We start from the raw sequence: 22,781 nt of genomic DNA, 5'->3' as shown, positions 1-22,781 counted from the left end.
TTCCATTTCTACATCTTGTGTGAATTATCTTGCATTTGAAGCCAGATACAGTTCCTGTACATTTTTCGCTTGTTTTCAATCTTTTTATGGGTTAATTAATTAACTAAGGCATCGGTTTTACATAAAAAGAGTGTAATTTTTACACAATATAAAACTCATTTCTAACTCGTTCTATTTCGAGCTTTTACCCAAAACATAATATCGTTCGAATCTTCCTCGTTATCAAATATGTATTCATAAAGTACTAATTTCACATCATCTAGTCTAACTTGAACAATTCGTTCATTTCTTAAAAGGGATCTAATTAGTTACATCATCTTGTGAATTTGCAAATTTGCACTCTTGTTGAAGAAAAATAGCATCAAAATAATGAAACATCTTAAAAAATTTGTAAGACATGTATTTTCTGGAGGATCAAGAAGCAGATCCAGCAAGAGTTTGAACAATTGTTGCATGCCATGGATTAGAGAGGTGTTGTACGAGGTTGTCTATAGGGCCAACATGTGTGACATTAGCTTGAACGAAAATTCCAAGCATAGCCACCATCGCCAATCTTCCTGCAGAAACGCAAAAATGGACACTGTTGAAATTTGGAGGAAAATGGCTGAGAAAAAAGAAACCAAAATCAGCAAAAAAAAAAAAAAAAAAAAAAAAGCAAAAAAAGGAACCATTTTTAATCTCTTTCAGTTTCCATCCATGTGCATTCTTTATGTCTTTAGCAATGCCAAGAGGATTGAACAAAGGACCACCAGGATACCTGACAACATATACAATGAACTATGAAGCAGTCGTTTCTTTCTAAATCTTTTCACAAAAAAGTATATATATCTTCGAAAAATGTCCGATTTCGGATCCCTCCAGGCTTCCAAGATGTTGAAAAAAAGTACTATAGGGAGTGTAGATTTACCCTGGCTCCAGCCCTTGTAGTGCAGCTTCGAGACCAAAGAAAGATCCCTCTTTGGCTTGAGATCCAGGATGCATGAAATCCATGTATCTTTTGGTTTCAGCAAAGCTGCATGTGTGCCAATGTTTAGCAACAGAAATGAACTCTGTTTTTCAAAGATTTCAACTGAAGAAAACATATACATGCGGCAGGCCTGTACCCCATCAAGAGTAGCTGAACAATGAAAAGAGTTTTGGTGCTGGCAAAATCAAATTTGGTGGCACCAGCTTCGTACCAAACTGGCAAATCGCTGATTCCTGTCACGCGTAGTAACTGCAGAAGCAGCAATTAAACACAAGAGAACTTGGAGAAACTAATATGAATTGCTCATCGGGGAACAATCATGCCGAATCTTGGGGCAAAATGCTTAACATCTTCTTCTTCATTTTTCGAAGTATGTGCATTATAATACAAATCAATGCATAATGGTATCACAGTACCACTTACATCAGTGACAAGAATCCCAGAAACTCCAGCCATAGCAAACCTGGCATGAACGAGTTCCGCCTGGACATACCACTTTAAGTTTCCAGGATCCTCTCCCAATCCGAGGGGATCGAACCCGAAGTCTCCCGCAAGTCTAAAAAATCACGTATCAAAATTCACCATTGTGTGCTTACAATATCATTACAACATTAAAATCAACAAAATGACGTGTGTATAAGTGAGGAACCACGAATATATCTTGCATACATACGTACGTTCCATCGAGATGTGGCGGAGGCTCGAGTCCCGGTAGCCATGTGGGCCGGTTCTGAGCCCGAACCACCGCACCGTTGCGGAGCTGAGTGCATTGTTTTCTTCCAAGAAACTTGATGTTCGATATGGGAAATGCAGTCTTGTTTTCGAAGTTTCCGGGGAAGCGAAAGGAGCCGGAATGAGCTAGAATTTGGGAGCTTTTTCCCACTGCAAAGTTCATATTTTTAGCTCGATCAAATTCTTGCCAAATACATGGCAAAAAAAGAATTTGATGCAAACACAAGGCCCAGAATAAGCTTACGCTTATCCTTTCTGTTGAACCATTGCCACAGTGCCACTTCTCTCTTTTACTCAAATGTTAAATTACATGCTTTATTTGTTGGACAATGATTTGTGTACATAGAGTTCTAAATAGAGGGTTACATGTCAATTAAATTAGGAAAATATCTTAATTGTTTTTTTCTCTTCAACCTAAAATTTTTTATCTTACTCTAAAACCTTTCTCTAAAATATTATTATTTTTATTCTATTACTTACTTTTAGAATTAATTTATTTAAAAAAATAATTATGAAAATATATATAACTTTTTACTTAATTCAACAAAAATAATAATTGTTTAATTTTTTAGTAAATATATTTTATAATTTTTAAAATTTAACTTTCAAATTTAAATTATATATAAACGATATTTTATTATTATGTATTTAAATTAAAATATATTTATTATTATTATGTGTAATAGTTAATATTTTGTTAAAAAACAAAATCAAAACTCAAGCATGTAGGTTTGGGTTGATCGAGTTAGTCGAGTTCGGATCGGTCGCTATTAATTTATTCGGGTTTGGTTTGAGAAATTTTTAAAAAGTTTTTGTACTTACTTATAGATTAATTAAGAAGTATTTACTATATTTTTATATATTATATGTTTGGAAAACATTTATTGTATATTATCATAAATTTTCCACATGTAATAATTATTTTTTAAAACATTGATTTTTAAAATTAATTTTTATTTTGTGTAGTAAGTATATTTTAAATTTCGTACAATTAAATTTTCAATTTAAATTATATAAAACTATATAAGTGAGATTTTGTTATTATGTATTTAAATTAAAATATATTTATTATTATTATTATGTGTATTTAATTATTTTGTTAAAAATAAAAAAAATCAAATATTTCAGGTCAACCCGAATCCCAAAACCTCAAAACCTTAATCCGATAATTTTCTGGTCAGCTCGGGTCGGGTTCAATTTTGATACCCCCTAAAACTGCACAATAAATAATAAAATAAAAAATAATAATATTTTCGTTAATAGTTTTTTTGAGCAAGACAAACTATTGAAAATAAAGATATTTTAAAATATTTTTGATATACTTTCTTAATTTATAGGACGTGTAACCCTCTATGTACAACTCTATGTACACATAGCATTATTCTTATTTGTTACTCCTGCAATGTTGTGTTAGGCCGTAGGCGGTACTATGAAAAAAAATAATTTTTATGTCTTATGTTTTTTCAGTTTTTGTATAAATTTTTTTTAAAATTTTAATAATATAGTAAAATATATATACTAATATAGTCAATACTCAATAGTTGGGCAGACAGAAAGAAGGTTGAAGATTGAGTACAAGTTCACGGCGGCTTTTCTCTATTTTTTTTCACTTTTTTGTTTTGTTTTGTTTTGTTTTGTTGTTCAAATTTTTGACATCGAGAACCTGATCGGGGATGATCTGCTCTGCCATTATGGCTTCAGTGGGAAAGGAGTAGAGATCGAAGGGGATGTAGGTAGTACCCCTGTTCCCGTACTACCAATATTTAGACTAATTGAGACACACAATTTATTTATTCATTGCACTTTTATTTGTTTAGACGACAGGATCAGATCCGCCACCATGCCTGCAAATTTCAGAGCTGCCTTGAAGAACCTGAAAAGGAAAAAATCAGAGGACGCGGAGGCTAGCTCGAAACCCGAGGCTGAACTGATTACACCGCCTAAGAAAAAATCCTCCAAGGCCAAGGAGCAAGGGCATACTACGGCTTCCGAACTGCCACCACCACCTTCCTTGTAGTGACCCTTACCCGGATCACCTACTAAACAGAACTTATGCATGCAATTAACTTAATTAAACAGATATCAGAAAGAAACTGCGGAAACCATAAACATTATACAATCCCAAGAAAAGGAATCTGTAATTTATCCAATAATATACAACCAAATCGAATAGCTGTATATTATTGGATAAATTACAGATTCCTTTTCTTGGGATTGTATAATGTTTATGGTTTCCGCAGTTTCTTTCTGATATCTGTTTAATTAAGTTAATTGCATGCATAAGTTCTGTTTAGTAGGTGATCCGGGTAAGGGTCACTACATTTATGGTATCAGAGCATGCAAAAGAATTCTTGGGATTTAGTCTCATCTTGAGGTATTTTTGTAGATGTCAAATCGTGACGACCAGAGTTCTGATGGCAGTGTTGGTGGCCGTTGGGGTGATGCCGACCGGGAGCCTCGTCGAGAACGGCGTCATCGTCACCATGACGGCGAGCGTTTCACTGTGCGTCGATTCCTAGCTATGGGTCCTAAGCCCTTAGTTGGAGGTGAGTCTCCGAAGGATGCGGAGAACTGGTTAGACCGCATGGAGACGACTTTTCAGACTTTCCAATGCACCGAGGAGCAGAAGGTGGAGACCCTTGGCTACCTTCTGGATGGGCGTGCGCGCAGGTGGTGGAGGTTTACTTCTGCACCCTTTATTGCGGCGAGAGGAGTGGCCACCTGGGCCGAGTTCCGCACAGCTTTCCAAAAGCGGTATTTTCCTCCGGCACTCCCTCAGTCGAAGGCAGGCGAGCTACTGAGTCTGCGATAAGGAGCCATGTCTATCGATGAGTATCAGCAGAGGTTCTTTGATCTGCTATCCTATTGCCCCGAGATTGCTGATAGCTCAGAGATGAAGTATAATCTGTTCCTTCAGGGCCTTAACCCTGAGATCCATGACCGTGTGGCGGTTGGTGACGACATGTCCTACGAGGGTTTGGTGAGCCGTTGTCACCAGGCGGAGGACAGCATTCGGCGGAACAAGTCTTTCTCTCAGTCAAGACCTGCTAGTTCTTTGGGTCCCCGTGTCCAAACTTTCAAGAAGTCTGGATCTTCTTCTTCCTCTGGTTCTGGAGGTGTTGTCCGTTTCGGTAAGAAGGACAAGTGTGATCACTGTGGAAAGAACCATCCATCCGACAAGTGCCGTAGAGCTTCTGGAGCTTGTTTCCGTTGTGGAGAGACTGGTCATATCCGGAGGGATTGTCCACTGTCTGGGGGAGGCGGTTCTGGATCGGGTTCTCAGGCCACAGTTCAGCAGAGGTCGCAGGGACAGTCTGCTGGGAGTTCTCATTTGAGGCCACGAGCTTCTGGCCAGGTGTTTGCCCTGAGACATGATCAGGCAGTGGAGGAGAATGAGAAAGTCATCGCAGGTACATTTCTGCTTTATGGTATACCTGCTCTTGTACTTATTGACACTGGTGCATCTCATTCCTTCATTTCTGCACGTTTTGTTAAGAGGCATAAATTACCATGCATTGCACTAGACGTAGTGATTTCTGTTTCTACTCCGACGGGCCAATCTGCTTTGGCTAAGCGTCTAGTGATGGGTTGCCCTTTAGAGTTCGAAGGGAACATTCTGTTAGCGAATCTCATGGTCCTGGCGATGGACGACTTTGATTGCATTCTGGGAATAGATATGTTGACTACCTATCGAGCTTCAGTGGACTGCTATCAGAGATTAGTACGCTTTCATCCGGAGGGGAGTGAGAGCTGGTTTTTCTATGGTGAGGGAGCGCGACCCCCGATGCCTTTGGTATCAGCTTTGAGAGCCTGTCGAGCTCTAGAGTCTGGCGGGGAAGGCTACCTTATCTATGCAGTTGATTTGTCCGCTGAGAGTATTGGGATAGAGAGCATTCCGGTTGTGGATGAATTTCCAGATGTGTTTCCTGATGAGATTCCGGGTTTTCCTCCTGCTAGGGAAGTCGAGTTTGGCATAGAGTTGATGCCGGGTACTTCGCCTATTTCTAGAGCACCGTATCGTCTGGCTCCGTCAGAGATGCGTGAGTTGAAGAATCAGCTACATGATCTTTTGGACAAGGGGTACATTCGTCCTAGTGTGTCTCCTTGGGGAGCTCCTGTTCTCTTCGTGAAGAAGAAGGATGGGTCGATGCGGCTGTGCATTAACTATCGGCAGCTGAATCGAGTCACTGCAAAGAACAAGTATCCGTTGCCTCGTATTGATGACTTGTTCGATCAGCTGCAGGGCACATCAGTTTACTCCAAGATTGACTTGTGATCTGGGTATCATCAGTTGAGAGTCCGTGATCAGGACGTAGCCAAGACTGCATTCCGTACTCGCTATGGGCATTACGAGTTCCTAGTGATGCCATTTGGTTTGACTAATGCGCCGGCTATATTCATGGATCTGATGAACCGTGTCTTCAGGGAGTATTTGGACAAGTTTGTCGTGGTCTTCATTGACGACATCTTGGTTTATTCGCGTAATACGGAAGAGCATGTTTCTCACTTGCGGTTAGTACTACAGACTCTTCGAGATGAGCAGTTGTACGCCAAGCTGAGCAAGTATGAGTTCTGGATGGATAGAGTGGTCTTTATTGGCCATATCATATCCAAGGAAGGGATTTCTGTTGATCCAAGAAAGATTGAAGCGGTACTTAATTGGTCGCATCCGACGACGGTTGCTGAGATCCGTAGTTTTCTGGGTCTAGCAGGGTATTATCGTCGCTTCATTCTGAACTTCTCTCAGTTAGCTCGACCGTTGACGCAGCTTACCCGCAAAGGTGTGGATTTCGAGTGGTCCTCCAAGTGTGAGGAGAATTTCCGTGAACTTCGACGACGGTTGACTTCTGCACCGGTGTTGGCATTACCGTCAGGATCTGGAGGGTATGTAGTTTACACGGATGCTTCTCTTCAAGGGTTAGGCTGTGTCCTGACTCAGAATGGGCATGTGATCGCATACGCTTCTAGACAGCTGAAGCTTCATGAGGACAACTACCCAGTCCATGATTTGGAATTGGCAGCCATTGTGTTCGCTTTGAAGATCTGGCGTCATTATCTGTATGACGAGAAATTTGAGATCTTCACCGACCATAAGAGTCTCAAATATTTGTTCACTCAGGCAAAGTTGAACATGAGGCAGAGACGTTGGATGGAATTGCTTAAGGACTATGATTGCGAGATTAAGTACCATCCGGGAGCTGCTAATCTCACCGCTGATGCTTTGAGTCGCAAGGTGCGACTATCCGCACTTCAGACTTGTTCAATGTCTAGTGCGATCAGTGACTGTTGTACTTCAGGTTATACCTTCAAGCATAAGAAAGGTATGCAGAGTATCCAGATGTTTGCGATATTATCTGAGCCAGCCTTGTATTCGCGGATCCGAGATGCTCAGATGTCTGATTCGAAAACCCAGCGTTTAGCTCGTCTAGCTAACGAGGGTAGCTCGTCTGGATTTCATTATCAGTCAGATGGCTTTCTGTGTTTGTCTGGTAGGCTTGTGATTCCGCAGGATGAAGAGTTGCGAGAGGAGATTTTGTCTCAGGCGCATCGCACTAAGTTGAGTATTCATCCTGGGAGCAACAAGATGTACAAGGATCTCCGTACTCGTTTCTGGTGGAAGGGAATGAAACGCAGTGTTTATCAGTTTGTTTCGAGATGTTTGGTGTGTCAACAGGTCAAGGCAGAGCACCGACGACCTGGAGGATTGCTTCACAGTCTGCCTATTCCGGAATGGAAATGGGAGTTTATCACAATGGAATTTGTGACCCATTTGTCGGTATCCCCGAAGAACTGTGATGCTATCTGGGTTGTGGTGGACCGACTCACCAAGTCAGCGCATTTCATTGCCTATAGCCGGGAGTACTCTGTGGATCGCATGGCACGGATGTACATTCAGGAGATCGTCCGACTTCATGGAGTGCCTGTGAGCATTGTCAGCGATCGGGACCCCAGGTTCACTTCTAGATTCTGGGGGAGTGTTCAGCGTGCGATGGGTACTACTCTCAGTTTGAGTACAGCCTATCATCCGGAGACTGATGGTCAGTCAGAGCGCACTATCCGTACGTTAGAGGATATGCTTAGAGCGTGCATCATGGATTTTGGTTCAGCCTGGCAGGATCATTTGTCGTTGATCGAGTTCGCTTACAACAACAGCTATCACACTAGTATTGGGATGGCACCTTTTGAGGCGTTGTATGGGCGACGTTGTCGTACTCCACTCTTCTGGGAAGAATTGGGGGAGAGACAGGCTGAGGGACCGGAGTTTATCCAGCAGGCGATAGATATTGTTTATCAAATCAAGAAACGGATTAAGACTGCACAGGATCGTCAGGTCAGCTATGCTAATATCAAGCGTAGGCCTTTGCAGTTCGAGGTCGGGGAGAAAGTGTTTCTGAGAGTGTCACATTTCCGCAAGATTCTCAGATTTGGCCTTAAGGGCAAGTTGTCTCCCAGATTTATCGGTCCGTTTGAGATCTTGGAGAGCATTGGCGATTTGGCTTATCGACTAGCTTTGCCACCGCATCTGTCCAGTATTCACGACGTGTTCCACGTATCTCTGTTGCGACGGTATGTGGCGGATGAATCTCATATTCTGCAGCGGTTTGAGGTTCAGGTAGACAAGGATTTGACTTATGTTGAGAAACCTCTTCGTATCCTGGATTATAAGGATAAGGTTTTACGGAACAAAGTCATTCCTTTGGTTTTAGTTCAGTGGCAGCGCCGAGGCACTGAGGAAGCTACTTGGGAGCTTGAGAACAGGATGCGTAAAGACCATCCTGAGTTGTTTTGATTTCATTTTTTGAGTTGTATCCAGTTGCAAACTCTGTAAACGTTTGATTTGAATAAAGAATGTTTCTGATTTCTGTATTTGCATTCGGTACTTAAGATCTGATTTCGAGGACGAAATATCTTAAGTGGGAGAGAATGTAGTAGCCCGTAACCAAATCAATAATTAAGGAATTAATCATAATTACTTGGGTAGAGTTCAGCTCCGATCAGGATCGTAAGCTCCGAACTCTACCCAAGTAATTATGATTAATTCCTTAATTACTGATTTGGTTACGGGCTACTACATTCCTCCTTATCATCCCGAGCTCATGGCAAAGGCCCGGTAGAGGAGTTTGGATCTCTTCAGGACATGGAGCGCCGGGGTACGGCGGCTCAGCCCGGGCTACCTGACCTGTCCTTCTTATCGAAGCCCGATCCCCAAGGGACCCTAGGCATAATGCAAAACTTGATCTCCCGAGGTGACGTAAAAATTCTACAAGCTGTAACTCATCTTGAGGCTGAACAAAACTTTGCTTTGGCCTTCATGCAGGTATGTGTAACGGCCCACTGTATCAAGACGGGTCTTTTCAGCGTGCTTATGTCCTCACTCACACGCACCCTGAAAAACTTCCCAGGGGGTCACCCATCCTATAATTGCCCCAAGTCAAGCACGCTTAACTTTGGAGTTCTTATGTGATGAGCTTCCGAAAAGAAGATGCACCTTCTTTATATGAGTAGCACATATGAAATCTTTTAAACTCTCCTCAACCATGTAGTCCCATACCTACACAATCTCAGAATCCCCTCTCATTCCGGCACGAGATCGGTTCATTCATGTCTCCCTCCGCCTAGAAGCCTACCAGGAGCCGCTCATTGTCCGTGCAACCTCTTGGCACCGGCGATCACTCCCTGCCTCATCAGCCCCGGGCGTCACATGCCCACCAGCTTCCGCTTGGTTCGTTCCCGAACCACACCGTACTAAGAGAGGTCGGCTCTGATACCATTTAAAACTTCCCAGGGGGTCACCCATCCTATAATTGCCCCAAGTCAAGCACGCTTAACTTTGGAGTTCTTATGTGATGAGCTTGCGAAAAGAAGATGCTGAGAGGGGGGGCTCGGTGATGAGGTCTAGGCTGCATGGGGCTGGGGCCATGGGCTGGTTTGGACCGCCCAGACGTGGGCTACGTCTAGGCGGCGGCGGGGCTCTGTGACGCCCGGGGCTGATGAGGCAGGGAGTGATCGCCGGTGCCAAGAGGTTGCACGAACATTTAACGGCTCCTGGTAGGCTTCTAGGTGGAGGGAGACATGAATGAACCGATCTCGTGCCGGAATGAGAGGGGATTCTGAGACTGTCTAGGTATGGGACTACATGGTTGAGGAGAGTTTAAAAGATTTCATATGTGCTACTCATATAAAGAAGGTGCATCTTTTTTTCGCAAGCTCATCACATAAGAACTCCAAAGTTAAGCGTGCTTGACTTGGGGCAATTATAGGATGGGTGACCCCCTGAGAAGTTTTTCAGGGTGTGTGTGAGTGAGGACATAAGCACGCTGAAAAGACCCGTCTTGATACAGTGGGCCGTTACAAATGGTATCAGAGACAACCTCTCTTAGTACGGTATGGTTCGGGGACGAACCAAGTGGAAGCTGGTGGGCATGTGACGCCCGGGGCTAAAGAGGCAGGGAGTGATCGCCGGTTCCAAGAGGTTGCACGGACAATGAGCGGCTCCTAGTAGGCTTCTAGGCGGAGGAAGACATGAATGAACCGATCTCGTGCCGAAATGAGAGGGGATTCTGAGACTGTGTAGGTATGGGACTACATAGTTGAGGAGGACTTAAAAAGATTTCATATGTACTGCTCATATCAAGAAGGTGCATCTTCTTTTCGGAAGCTCATCACATAAAAACTCCAAAGTTAAGCGTGCTTGACTTGGGGCAATTATAGGATGGGTGACCCCTTGGAAAGTTTCTCAGGATGCGTGTGAGTGAGGACATAAGCACACTGAAAAGACCCGTCTTGATACAGTGGGTTGATACAGTGGGTTGTTACAGTATGTTAATGTGCTTTAATTCCTAGCTTATACACCGAGCTAGTGTTCATCCTTTTATATTATCACAGGCTTTAGCTTGGGGCGGGGAGATCACCAGTCGAGCTTCCCAGGAATGAGAAGACCATGCCATGAATCAAGAAGCCTTCGTAACTCGGATTTCCGAACTCACGCGGAAAACTCGTGAGATGAAAAAAGAGTATGAAGAGGAATAGCTCGGTCTTCGTGCTGAAGCTGAGTCCTGCCGCACAGCTCTGGAGGCTGTCAACACCCAATGTTCCGAGCTGGAGGTGGAGAAGATCGAGCTGGAGGTCCAAGTGCGGGCCTTGAACCAAGAACTGAAAGCTGCCAAGGAGCTTGGAAAAAAGGAGTTTTTGGACTCCGCGGACTTTGCTAATGCAGTAGCTGAGAAGGCGGCAACCTTTTTTGACGAGGGCTTCAAGGGATGTCTTCCCACAGACGGCGCCAATTGATGATGTCGGAATTTTACCTCGGGTTCGGTCTGGTAGAATGGATCCTCCAGTTCCTTTATAGAGTAGGTCGGGTCGGGTATGGCGGAACTGCACAAGCAACAGCTGGGTCAAAGGGACGCCGAAAATGTTTTCGGCGTGACCCCTCCGATGCCTAAGTCAGTGTCTTGAAGGCAGAGGGTATGATTAATGCGAAAACTGGGAGATATGAGTGCGTGAAAGTAAAAGTGAGTAATGAATGTGTGATGAATAATAATCAATAATTACAACCATAACAGTACCTGTATTTATAGGAGAAAATAGAATAAGTTACCTAGTCGAATTATAACATGTCCTGTACTGGGACTCTTCATCCATTGGACCGCCTTCAAGTTTATCCCCATCTCATGAATATCTGGAGATGGTCAAACTTATCCACAATGCATGTAAATCCGAGACTTAGAGAAGTCTATCCAGCCCATTAGGGCCCAGCTCTGGTCGGCCCATAAATAACAGCCCAGTTCAAGTCAAGCCCTAACAGGTGTAAAACTGGGCTGGACCTTGCCTAATGATTATAATTCAATAATTGGGCCAACCCTCATAAACCCATAACGAACGGATTCGAGTTAAAATAATTTCACGGGGTATCAGAATTCTTCATTGGGATGTTAATTTCGTATTGTATGCGATCAACACGGTGAGTAAATTTATTCAAGCTGAAAACATAGATATTGATATATAGAAACTAAAGGATGTACTATGACTTTGGAAGACTTGAGAGAATCAAGGCTTGAGTAAGCATAAGCTAAACAAAACGCATATGATATGCAGAGTCAGAATTTCAAATCTACCCGGGCTAGACGGAGGGTCGGTCTCCTTATTATGAATGGATGTATTTATTAGTATCGAACCTCCTGGATGATGAAGGATTATCAATTTCTGACTTAAAAGAATGATAGAATATTATTTCCTTTCTTTCTCACTTGTTTTGACATTAAAATAATCTAATAAAAACTTGAACAAACGATTAAAAAATTAACTTTTTTATGAAATTGAAACTGCAATTCTAAAAAAGACGAAAAAGTGCTCAAAATGAATAAAACAATCATAGGTCATAGCATCTTCATAGTTCATAGCAAATGCTTGTACTTCTACCAAAACAAAATGTAATAAAAACATATTAAAAAATAAAGAGGCGAGAAGAATAAGTGGTCACATGTCATAGCATCTTCATAGTTTATAACAAATGCATTGAAAATAAGCATTATATAGTGAGAAAAGCTTGAATGAATGTCATCGATATTGGAGGGTGCAACTATTAGTTCTTGAACTATGGTTATTATATAGTTTCTCAATCTTTATTTAATCATTATTTTCTCAATCTAGCTTTAATCACATATATCCATCTATTTTCCTGGGATCAAAATTTAGAATTATTGGATGCTTTATTTATTATTCGTTTATTTTTCCCATTTTCAAATCTTCAATTTCATGAATTTTTCGGCTCCATTAATTGTCTATAAATTATTCTATTGATTTATTTGATGATTTTATTTTTTCCTCAAATTTTGCATCATTTCCTCATTAATTGGCACGTACGTAGAAAATATACACACATTTGTGATCAATATCTAAAGTTTTTTTTCAAACCAACTGATTGGGCCACCAAAAAGAAGGTCATATAAACGAGGAAGAAAGAAGCCCGAAGACGTAAGAACAACTAGCCCAATGTTGATACTAAAAGGTAAGCTTTTTATTTTTTTCCTTATTGGGCCACCAGGCTAAATAAACCTAGCCCAATTTCAATACATGAAAATTTTAAAAAATAAATTGGGCTGTAGCACAGGTGTCCCAGAACATGGCTCCGCCCATATCATATGGGAGTCGAAGTTGTATTCAGAGGAAAACATAATATTTGAAGAATGAAGCATTTTGATGAAAATCGTGGTGATCAGTAGGGATGTTAAAAATGAACTCAACTCGCCAATTCGACAAGAGTCAACTCGAAAAATATTGGGTTAAGATTGAGGGTTTTCTGGTTCAGGTTAAATCGGGTTGGACCTGAAAGCTGACCTGAAAAATTAATCAGGTTTGGGTCAACTCGGGTTAACCCGAGATGACCCGAAATTTTTTATTATCAGTTTTTATGTAGAATTAAAAAATATTGACTATATTTTTATATTTTGTATGTTTGAAAAAAAAATATTATTGTATATTGATATAATATATTTTCAACCATTATTTATTTTGTAAAAGTTTGATTTTTTAAAATAAAGTTTGATTTTTTAAATAAATTTTGTTTTTTTTAAATAATTATACTTTAAATTTTTGACAATAAAACTTTCAAGTTTAAATTATATATAAGCGGAGTTTTGTTATTATGTATTATATTTAAAATTTAAATTAAAAAAATTTGAAGAGAAACCAATAATATTACTTATAAAGAGTCGAGAGATGCAGGTTGTGCGAGCCACATTGGTACATTTCCATGAAGATATTCGTAACTCGACGAGTGCCTAAGAGCTCTAGGAGCTAATTCGTGCGACATTAATTTCCATTAGCATTTCTGTGCATATGATTTAGAGATAAGAAAACCAGCCATTCAATACGAGATAAATCTCCGTAACTCCATTATTATTGTGTGCTTTGATTTTTATTTTATTATTTTGTTAAAAAAAAAAAAACAGGTTGGTTTAGGTTGATTGAATTAGTCCGGTTGAAAATTTTTTTATTAATATCTTACATCAACTTGACTCGAATTCACCCAACTCACCCGAATCGACACCTCTAGTCATGAGGTAGCAGAATTAGCTGAAGAATATTGAGGTTAACTATTTTCTCCTTTTAATTGATATTCAAACTCTTTCTTCATTAGCTTCATAGTCATTTGAACAATATTATGAAGAAAGGGTTTTTGTTTAGTTAGGATTAAAGTGTGTGATGAGATCTAGCAAAAATCTTGAAAAAGCGCTTGAGACGTAATGACAACTTTGATATTGATGGAATGATTTATTTATAGGTTGGCTATCTTTTACTTAATAGAAGCAAAATGAACAACTCACTTGTTGAATATCTGAACAAAATGAAGGATTGTTATCCAAATGATTATGTTGCTTACAAAATTTTTGTCCACCATATCTGTGGAAAGGAGTTTGTAAGGGAATATGGGTTGCACATAAACAGTTTGAGGTGTTGTCACAAGGTGTTGACAACACCTACAATAACACCTTGAGTAATTTGCAGCGGAATATAATTAAAGCGTAAATAAAATAAACAAGCAACCAAATAAATAAACTCATATAAATAAGCAAGAGTATAAAATACTCTCGCAGCGCCTCAGGGCAAAACTTCACTAGAAAATAATTCAAAGAGTTTTACAAATCCTAAAACTAGTGATTATTGTAAAAATCAATTTCTCAAAACAAGTGAGAAAATAAAGAGTAAAAGTTCTCCTAAAACATTCTATAAGAAATAGAATAATGAAAATGAAGTAAGGAAAAAAACTTGAAGCCAAAACACGTGAGACAATAACACCCTTCGATCAACAATCTTCGAGTGTTCTTCACGGCTTCAAGCAATCACGATCGAGACAAGTCTTCAGAAGATCTTCAGTTCTCTCGTATGTATGTGAAGCTCTCTGTAACTATCAGTCCATCAATTTATTTGTCTCTCTCCAATATATAGACTAGAATCCTTCGATGTTTCCTTGTAGACATAGGATTCTCTAGATCTTGTTCTTTTTTGATCAAGTCAAATCTACATAATAATGAAATTAAATCATTAAAGATAAGATAATAAATATTATGATAAACTTAATCATATCTCAAATCAAGTTATTCAAGGAAATGAATAACTTATATAAAATTACTTCATGTCCAAGAAAGGCAAAAAATATTAAATAAATTCTTTTCAAACTAGGATGATTTTAAGGAATAAAATATTTCTTTCAATCTCCTTCTTTTTGTCTTTCTGGACAAAACACATTTAACTCACATATATATCAACTAAAACTCCCCCTTAATCAAAACTCCCCCTGAATAGATTCTCCCCCTAAGTATACCAGAGGTGTTGTCACGAGATGTTGACAACATCTAGCTATGACACCTTAAATCAAAAACCATAAGAGCAAGGAGAAACACAAACAAGAAATCATATCAGAGTTAACACCACAAAAAGACAGTTTTGATTAGGATCAGAGAATAAAAACAATACTAAACAAAAAAATCATAATTAAACTAGCAAAACAAAAAAAAACTAAAACTAAGATTAAAATTGATTGCTCTCAGATTCTGTTTCTTCTACTTCACTTCCTTCTCCCTTTTTTTGTTTAGAAGGGCCAGCTCCACTTAGTAGTGATTCATAGTGAGCCTTTAACCCTTCATAATAGGCTAGGTCAGCCTTTGCTTGTGCAATCTTCTGCTCAGCATGCACCAATTGAGCTTGTATGAATGAAGGATCAACATCATGAGCAGTAGAGAGGGGTACAAAAACAGCAGTGACAGAGGAGGTGTTGGCAGCACCTGCCACAACACCTGCGGCATCAGCTGACTCAGACCAAGGAAGGTCTATCTTCCGATTTCCTTTGAGCAATGCAAGTGCGATCTTTAGCAACTTTCCTGGATCAATAAGTGCTTCATCACCATCCTTTTCAATCTCTTGAGAGAGCAGCATAGAATAGATGAGTGATGGATAAGGCAGCTTCAGTGTAGGTTGAGCACCATCTGCAAAAGCCATGACTGTGTCAAACACGAATCGGCCAAAATTGAAAGCAATTCCAGTACCAATAGCATACAAGACAGGGGCTTGATGCTTGGTAACCACACTGGAATTTCCAGATGGAGTCCAAGTCTTCACGACAGTTTTATGGAGGACAGAGTAAAAAGAAGTGAGATTGGCTGCTGGCAATTTCTTAGGATGAGCTGGGTAAACAGTGACATGTCCACCAGTGATGACAGATGTCATCTCATCCATGGTAGGCAGAGCAGCATCATCAGAGGCAGGAGTTTGGAGAAATCCATTTATAATGGCAGGGCTGAAAGAGAAGATCTGCCCACGCACATAAACTTTCTCATACTTCATGTATCTAGGATCCTTCACAGCTTCAGTGAGATTGCAGTAGAACTCACGCACCAGTTCTCTGCAAAAAGGACCAGCAGTAGTAACAGTAGACAGTATGTTCCTTACCTCGAAAAATTTCACCATGTTCTGAGCTCCATAGCTCTCAACATCAATGTTATGCTCCTCCAGAAACTCTCTATCAGCATAATTCTCATAGAAATCAGCAATCTCCTTGGAGTAAAAAGTAGATGAATAGAACGAGTTTACCTGGTATTCTTCGCCTAAGATGTTGTCCAGGGTGTCGGCAACACCTTCCTCGGCACCTTCCTCTTTTTCTTCAGAGTCATCAGAATTGGACTCTTCTTTCAACTCCTTCTCAGCATCTGAATCTTCACTCGAATGAGAGCTGGAACTATCAGAAGGTTGAGGGCGGTTGTCAGCAAATTCTGTGAGCATCTCCTCGTCTGGTTCATCTTCAGATTCTGGGACAGGAGCAGTAGCAGTGGATGTAGGCTTCTTGCCTTTAGACTTCTTCATTTTATCCATGAACTGGGCTATTGACATTTCTTCTTCATCGGACATAACAGGAGGAATAATAGATGTCTCCTCAACAGTAGGAACAGATGCAGGTGCATCTTTCTTATCAGCCGCAGCAGCAACAGGTGATGGAGTTTCTGACTCTGTGGAGTCCTTATCAGAGGAATCACTTGCGGATTTGATTTCAGCAGCAAATGGAACCGGAATAGCATCTTCGAAAGGTTCCTGGGTACTCGATTTTCCCCCTTTTTTGGCGGACTAGCTTAAAGTCTTCATCAGAGCTCTCATCCCCAGAGGTGAATTCATTGTCCAGCAGAGATGGTCTTGATGGTTGTCCTTTTCCACGGAATCATTTGGAGGCAGTGTAATCTGGGTTGTATCCAGCTTGTCTCTTGGATCGGCGAGTTAAGGGTTTCGTGGGAAACACCTTATTCCCCATGATCATGTCTGGTAAATTCTCTACATCGATGGCATTGTCAGGCTCTCCTGGAGCGATGGAGTCCAGAGGCACAGGTTCCTCAGCAACAGGAATGATTGCTTGCTCAACCACAGGGTGTGGTGATGTAGGTGCTGTGGCACATTTCGCAGCATCTTCCGTATATCCCATCTCAGAACAAATATCGTGTGAATCAAAACCCTTTCCTGCCATTAGAATATGAAAGAATGAAGGACACAGAAATTTTGAGCAATTTTGAAAATCGAGAGAACAAAGAATACACTAGAGCGATACGAAACAAGGAAGTAGAATATTTCCTTAAACAGATAAAAACACAGATATATTAGACACAAAATCTTTTCCTATTCTAGCTCGGATTCTGAGTAGGCCCCAACGGTAACAAAATCCCCAACGGTAACTCTTCAAAAAATGGTAACAAATCCGATTTAAAATAGGCAATAAATCCCTTGAATTTCACCGATAATCTATGCCCAAATATTTCACCAAATATTACCAAAATTAACTCCTCATCAGAATATAACACCACTGTAACAAAATCCAATCACTTTCAAATTCAAAAATTCAGAGGATAGGGCAAAAATCAAAATTTTTATTTGATCAGAATTTGTAACCTTTCGTCCAAATATATTCACAAATATGCATGCTTTAATTATGTCTAAAAACAGAGTGTGACATAAAAATAAAATGCAATTTTATGCACAAATAAATGTTGACAAGTGAGCTGTTATCCATGATGTTGGCAACATCTCCCAGCAACACTTCAGGATTCAGAAAAATTATTATATCCAATTCATTATTTTTGCAGAAGTGGTAGCCTGCACACTAAAGGAACGATCTTCAAATGGACCCCTTTAGGTAGCTTTTTCCATTTTCTTCTGATTATCAATCAAATTTGATGATTGATTCAATTCAAGCTTCATCATTTTTTGTTCTTTTGTTAATCTGAATTTACAAAGTCACTTTTCACTTGGGACAAGATCATGCAATACACGAACGTCCCTCCACTACTTCGTGACTTAGTCAGAACTCTTCTTCAATTAATCCAATTAAACTGAAAACTATTTTGCAAAGAATCCTGAGTGAAAACTAGTCAATGGTTACAAAGTATCAAACACATCACAAAACAGAATGAATGCATGAATTCAGTATGTCTAAGATCTTAAAAATGCACATGCATGAAAAGGTGTTGTCACAGGGTGTTGGCAACACTCCTGACAACATCTCGGTTCTGTTTATAATGCACACATACTGAGAGACTTCCTTAGACTGAAAAATCTCTCGAAATCCAAAGCTTTTGTGAATATATCAGCTAATTGGTTATTAGTTCCAACAAACTCAATTAAGATCATGCTTTTCTCGACCAAATCTCGAATGAAGTGATGTCTAATGTCAATGTGTTTGGTTCGAGAGTGTTGTACTGGATTTTTGGATATATCAATGGCACTAGAATTATCACAGTACACAATTGGAGTATCACTCTTAACACCATAATCATTTAGCATTTGATTCATCCAAATAAGTTGAGAGCAACAACTACCAACTGCAACATACTCAGACTCGGTAGTAGACAGTGAGACACAGTTTTGTTTCTTACTATACCAAGATACTAAGTTATTCCCCAAGTAAAAACATCCTCCCGAAGTGATCTTTCTCTCATCTAAATCCCCAGCCCAATCAGCATCACTAAACCCTACCAAATTCGAATTGGTTTCTTTAGTGTACCACAAACCCAAATTCAAAGTTCCAGCCACATATTTCAGTATACGTTTTACGGCCTTCAAGTGATTAATTTTTAAGTTAGACTGGTATCTAGCACACAAACAAAAACTATACATGATATCAGGTCTAGTAGTACTTAAATACAAAAGACTACCAATCATGCTTCTGTAGAGGGTGTTGTCAACACCTTCGGCAACATCCTCCCTAGACAATTTTTCATTAGACCTCATAGGTGTGCGCATGTGTTTAGTGTTGTCATTAAAAAACTTCTTTTCAAGATTTTTAGCATACTTGCTTTGACACAAAAATATACCATCATGCATTTGTTTCACTTGCAAGCCCAAGAAATATTTTAACTCACCAACCATGCTCATCTCAAATGTAGAAGACATACACTTTACAAAATCATCAACAAGTTTATCATTTGAAGCACAAAAAATTATATCATCCACATAAATTTGGCAAATTAAGATATTACCTTGAAACTTTTGCACAAACAAAGTCTTATCAACTTCACCTCTTTTGAAGCCAATATTGAGCAAGTACTCAGTAAGTCTCCCATACCATGCACGTGGTGCTTGCTTCAATCCATACAATGTCTTTTTTAACTTATACACATAATCAATATGATTTGGATCCTCAAACCCTTTAGGCTGTTTCACATAGACTTTTTCATTTAGGATCTCATTCAAAAAGGCACTCTTTACATCCATTTGAAAAAGTTTCGTTCCCATGTTGCATGAAATAGCAAGAAAAAGTCGAACAGACTCAATGCGGGCTGCAGGAGCAAAGGTTTCATCAAAATCCACCCCTTCAACCTGTGTGTACCCTTGAGCTACCAACCTAGCTTTATTTCTAATGATGTTTCCCGACTCATCAGTTTTATTCTTGAAAATCCACTTAGTTCCTATGACATTACCATGAGCAGGACACGGTACTAAGTATCAAATATCATTCCGAACAAATTGTTCTAACTCTTCATGCATAGCATTGACCCAAAATTCATCTTTTAAAGCCTCTTCAACCTTTTTGGGTTTAATGTTTGACACGAAACAAGAAAATCTTACCTGAGAATATGTAGAACTCATGCACAACAAACCTGCCATCTTTCGATAATCCACTTTCTCTTTCCTTCGAGTTTGCAAGTCTCCATGCACATCTCCAATGATCTGTGAGGTTGGGTGATTCTTCTGAATTCTGCTCGGAACATTCTTTCCAGCTTCATTTATCTCACTGTCCTCATCAATGTTCTCATCAGTAGGCTTTTCAACTTTTGATTCTGGATTTTTTGTAGGAGGTGTTGTCGAAGGTGTTGGCAACACTCCTTTGACAGCATCTAAATTTTTAGAATTATCCAGCAGATCATTAACTTCATCCTCAGCTGTTTTCTTCTTTAGATCTGCAAAGTCATCAAAAAAAACATTAATTGACTCAAAAAAAGTCCTTGTTCTCAAGTTATACATCCTATAGGCTCGGCTATTTGATGAATATCCCAAGAACATACACTTATCACTTTTTGCATCAAATTTAGCAAGATGATCCCTATCATTCAAAACGTGACATTCACATCCAAAAACATGAAAATATTTAAGGTTTGACCTCTTTCCCATGAGAATTTCATAGGATATCATAGTAGTAACATTCCTCAAATAAACTCTATTTGAAATATAACATGCAGTATTCAAGGCTTCAGACCAAAAACGTTTTGAAATATTTTTCGAACTTAACATCACTCTTGCCATCTCTTGCAAAGTCCTATTTGTTCTTTCAGCAATTCCATTTTGTTGTAGAGCTTTAGGAGCAGAAAATTCATGAGAAATACCTTTCTTATCACACAAACTTGCAAAAGAAGAATTTTCAAATTCCTTACCATGGTCAGTACGAATTCTGATTACCTTCAGATTGTATAGGTTCAAAATCTTAGTGAGCAGTTTCTTGAAGGCATCAAATGTGTAACACCCGGTATTTTAAATACGTAAATCCGCATGCATAATTAGAATATTTAATTATTTAAATTTTAGATTTATGGGTTAAATAATTATGTGAATTATTTGTGCATGATTTAATTTATTTTTAAGCATTTAACCCATAATTAGTGATTTTTATGATTTTTAGTATTTTAATTATTTTATCGCGTAGACGGGACCGTGGACGGACGAGATGACAACTTTCTAGCCAATTAATTTCATGAGCCTTTTTAGAGCCCTAAAATATTATTTTTAGTTTTATTTCCTCAATATTTTTAGTATTTAATTTTATATAATTTTAGGAGTCCATTTTTATCCAAATTTAGCCATTTTAATGACTTTTAATTATTTTTAAAATTCCCTAAATTTGTAATTTCGGGATTTGGGTTATATTATTTAAGTTATCTATATTTTAAAAACTTAGGAAACCTTTTTAATTATACTATTATCTCCTAGATTATATTTTTCAAAAAAATTAATATCCTAGACTACCCAATCCATCGGCCAAAACCCCCCTACTCACGCTCAATCTCTCTCCCTTCAACCTAGCCGCCACACCCCCTTCTCCATCATCTTCTTCATCGAGCAGACCCCAAAGAAGTCACCATAGCCTCGGTTTTGAAGGTCCAAGTCGGTTGTCGTCGTCCCGTCGTCCCGGAATCGTCTCACGCTCATTTTTCTCTTCGTTTCCGGTGAAAGGCATGTTTTCTTTCCCTTATTTTCGTGCCATATCAGTGAAATATATGTGTGTGTTGTGTATGCATCAAGACCTTCAGAAATTTTTCAGAAAAGGCTAGGGATGGTTGAGCATCTCACGTTTTTCTCACTTTGTTTGACATACACTCATTTTTTTTCTTAGCCATGGATCGTGCAACTGCTGGTCAAGGTCCCTCGGATGTTTAAGGGGTGTCTAGGCTCGAGTGGCTCGGTTGGTTTGAGCCAAACGAGCCCAGGAAGCAAGCTAGGCTCGATCGGCCTCCATGAGGCGCAGGATTAGGGTTTCAGGGAAGGGGGCTCGGCCTTGGCGGTTCAGGCTGCATGGGGTCGGGGTCTTGGTTAGGTTAGGACCTCCCAGACGTGGGCTACGTCTGGGCAGCGGGGCTCCGACCTGGGGTGGCCGGAGCAGGGCGGCAGCAGCCCTAGAAGGGCTGCTGCACGCGGCGGCCGAGAAGGAGAGGAGAGGGTGAGTTTCGGGTTTAGGGTTAGGGCTGGGTCCGGGTCGGGTTCTTGGGTCCGGGTCAAGTCAGTGGGTCGTGGGTCGTGTTAAGTGAGTCCGGGTCTGGGTTTGGTGGGCCGGGCTTGAGTCTTTTTATTTTTAAAATATTTTATGAATTAATGGGTTTTTGGGCCAATTAATTTGAAATAAAATTATTTGGACTCCCAAATAATTTTATTTGGGCTTTTAAAATTTTAATTAAGTTAGTCCATTAATTTTATGGGCTTTTGAGCCCATAAAAGTTATTGGGCCAGTCTTTGGGCTTTTGGGCCCATTGGGCCAGTTTAAGTTGTTTTGGGCCTAGAATGTTTTATGGGCTTTAAATTATTTTAATTGGGCTTAGAACAATTTTATTGGGCTTAAGTATTTTAATGGGCCAGATTTAAGTAATTGGGCTTGAGTGTTAGGGCCAGCAGTCCAGGACCATCCATGAGAAAATTGCACATGTCCTGATTATATATTTAATTATTTTTATGCATTGAAGTTATTTTAATATTTATATGTTAGTAAGAAATTTAAATTAAATATATATGAAGGACACACATTTTAATTAAGTACATGCATTCATGAAATAATTTTATGCATAATTAAATGTTTAAGGTTGAGCAATAATAAAATATTTTATGTTGGAAGTTGAAGTAGTGTGACAATTTAAGGGGGATTCGTCCCCATATGTGAACTATTGAAGGGCAGTTTACTGCCAATTTAAGAGGTGATTCGTCACCGCCACGTACGTTGGTTTCCACGTATGTCTATGTTATTTAAGTTAAGTTAAGTTATGTTATGTTATGAAATTTTCAAGCATGCTCATTCATGTATATGTATGTATTAGTATTTAATTGTTTTAAATTATTTTAAACCCTT

At 39.5% G+C, this 22,781-nt stretch overlaps 1 protein-coding gene across 1 annotated transcript; it reads right to left on the bottom strand.

The window, feature by feature from the left end:
- Positions 1 to 242: 242 nt before the first annotated feature.
- On the bottom strand, positions 243 to 1,966 carry LOC140891122 (photosystem I chlorophyll a/b-binding protein 5, chloroplastic). The gene is made up of 6 exons (XM_073299437.1): positions 1,645 to 1,966; positions 1,391 to 1,523; positions 1,104 to 1,216; positions 908 to 1,012; positions 669 to 757; positions 243 to 557 (listed from the first exon to the last, which is right to left on the bottom strand). Exons 1-6 carry the CDS (start codon positions 1,860 to 1,862, stop codon positions 415 to 417), a joined length of 801 nt encoding a protein of 266 aa, XP_073155538.1. The 5' UTR covers positions 1,863 to 1,966; the 3' UTR covers positions 243 to 414.
- Between the last annotated feature and the right edge of the window lie 20,815 nt (positions 1,967 to 22,781).

Source organism: Henckelia pumila, chromosome 1 (genome assembly GCF_033568475.1).
Source record: "Henckelia pumila isolate YLH828 chromosome 1, ASM3356847v2, whole genome shotgun sequence".
In the NCBI taxonomy this organism is placed as follows: domain Eukaryota; kingdom Viridiplantae; phylum Streptophyta; class Magnoliopsida; order Lamiales; family Gesneriaceae; genus Henckelia; species Henckelia pumila.
Note: the sequence above shows the minus strand (reverse complement) of the source record. Positions and strands in the feature narration are given on the sequence as shown.

Coding starts and splice junctions, on each gene's coding strand:
- LOC140891122 (XM_073299437.1), bottom strand. CDS start 1,862: ATGAACTTTGCAGTGGGAAAAAGCTCCCAAATTCTAGCTCATTCCGGC. Junction 1,013..1,103: donor GTTCAGCTACTCTTGATGGG/GTACAGGCCTGC, acceptor GCACACATGCAG/CTTTGCTGAAACCAAAAGAT. Junction 558..668: donor ACTGAAAGAGATTAAAAATG/GTTCCTTTTTTT, acceptor GCGTTTCTGCAG/GAAGATTGGCGATGGTGGCT.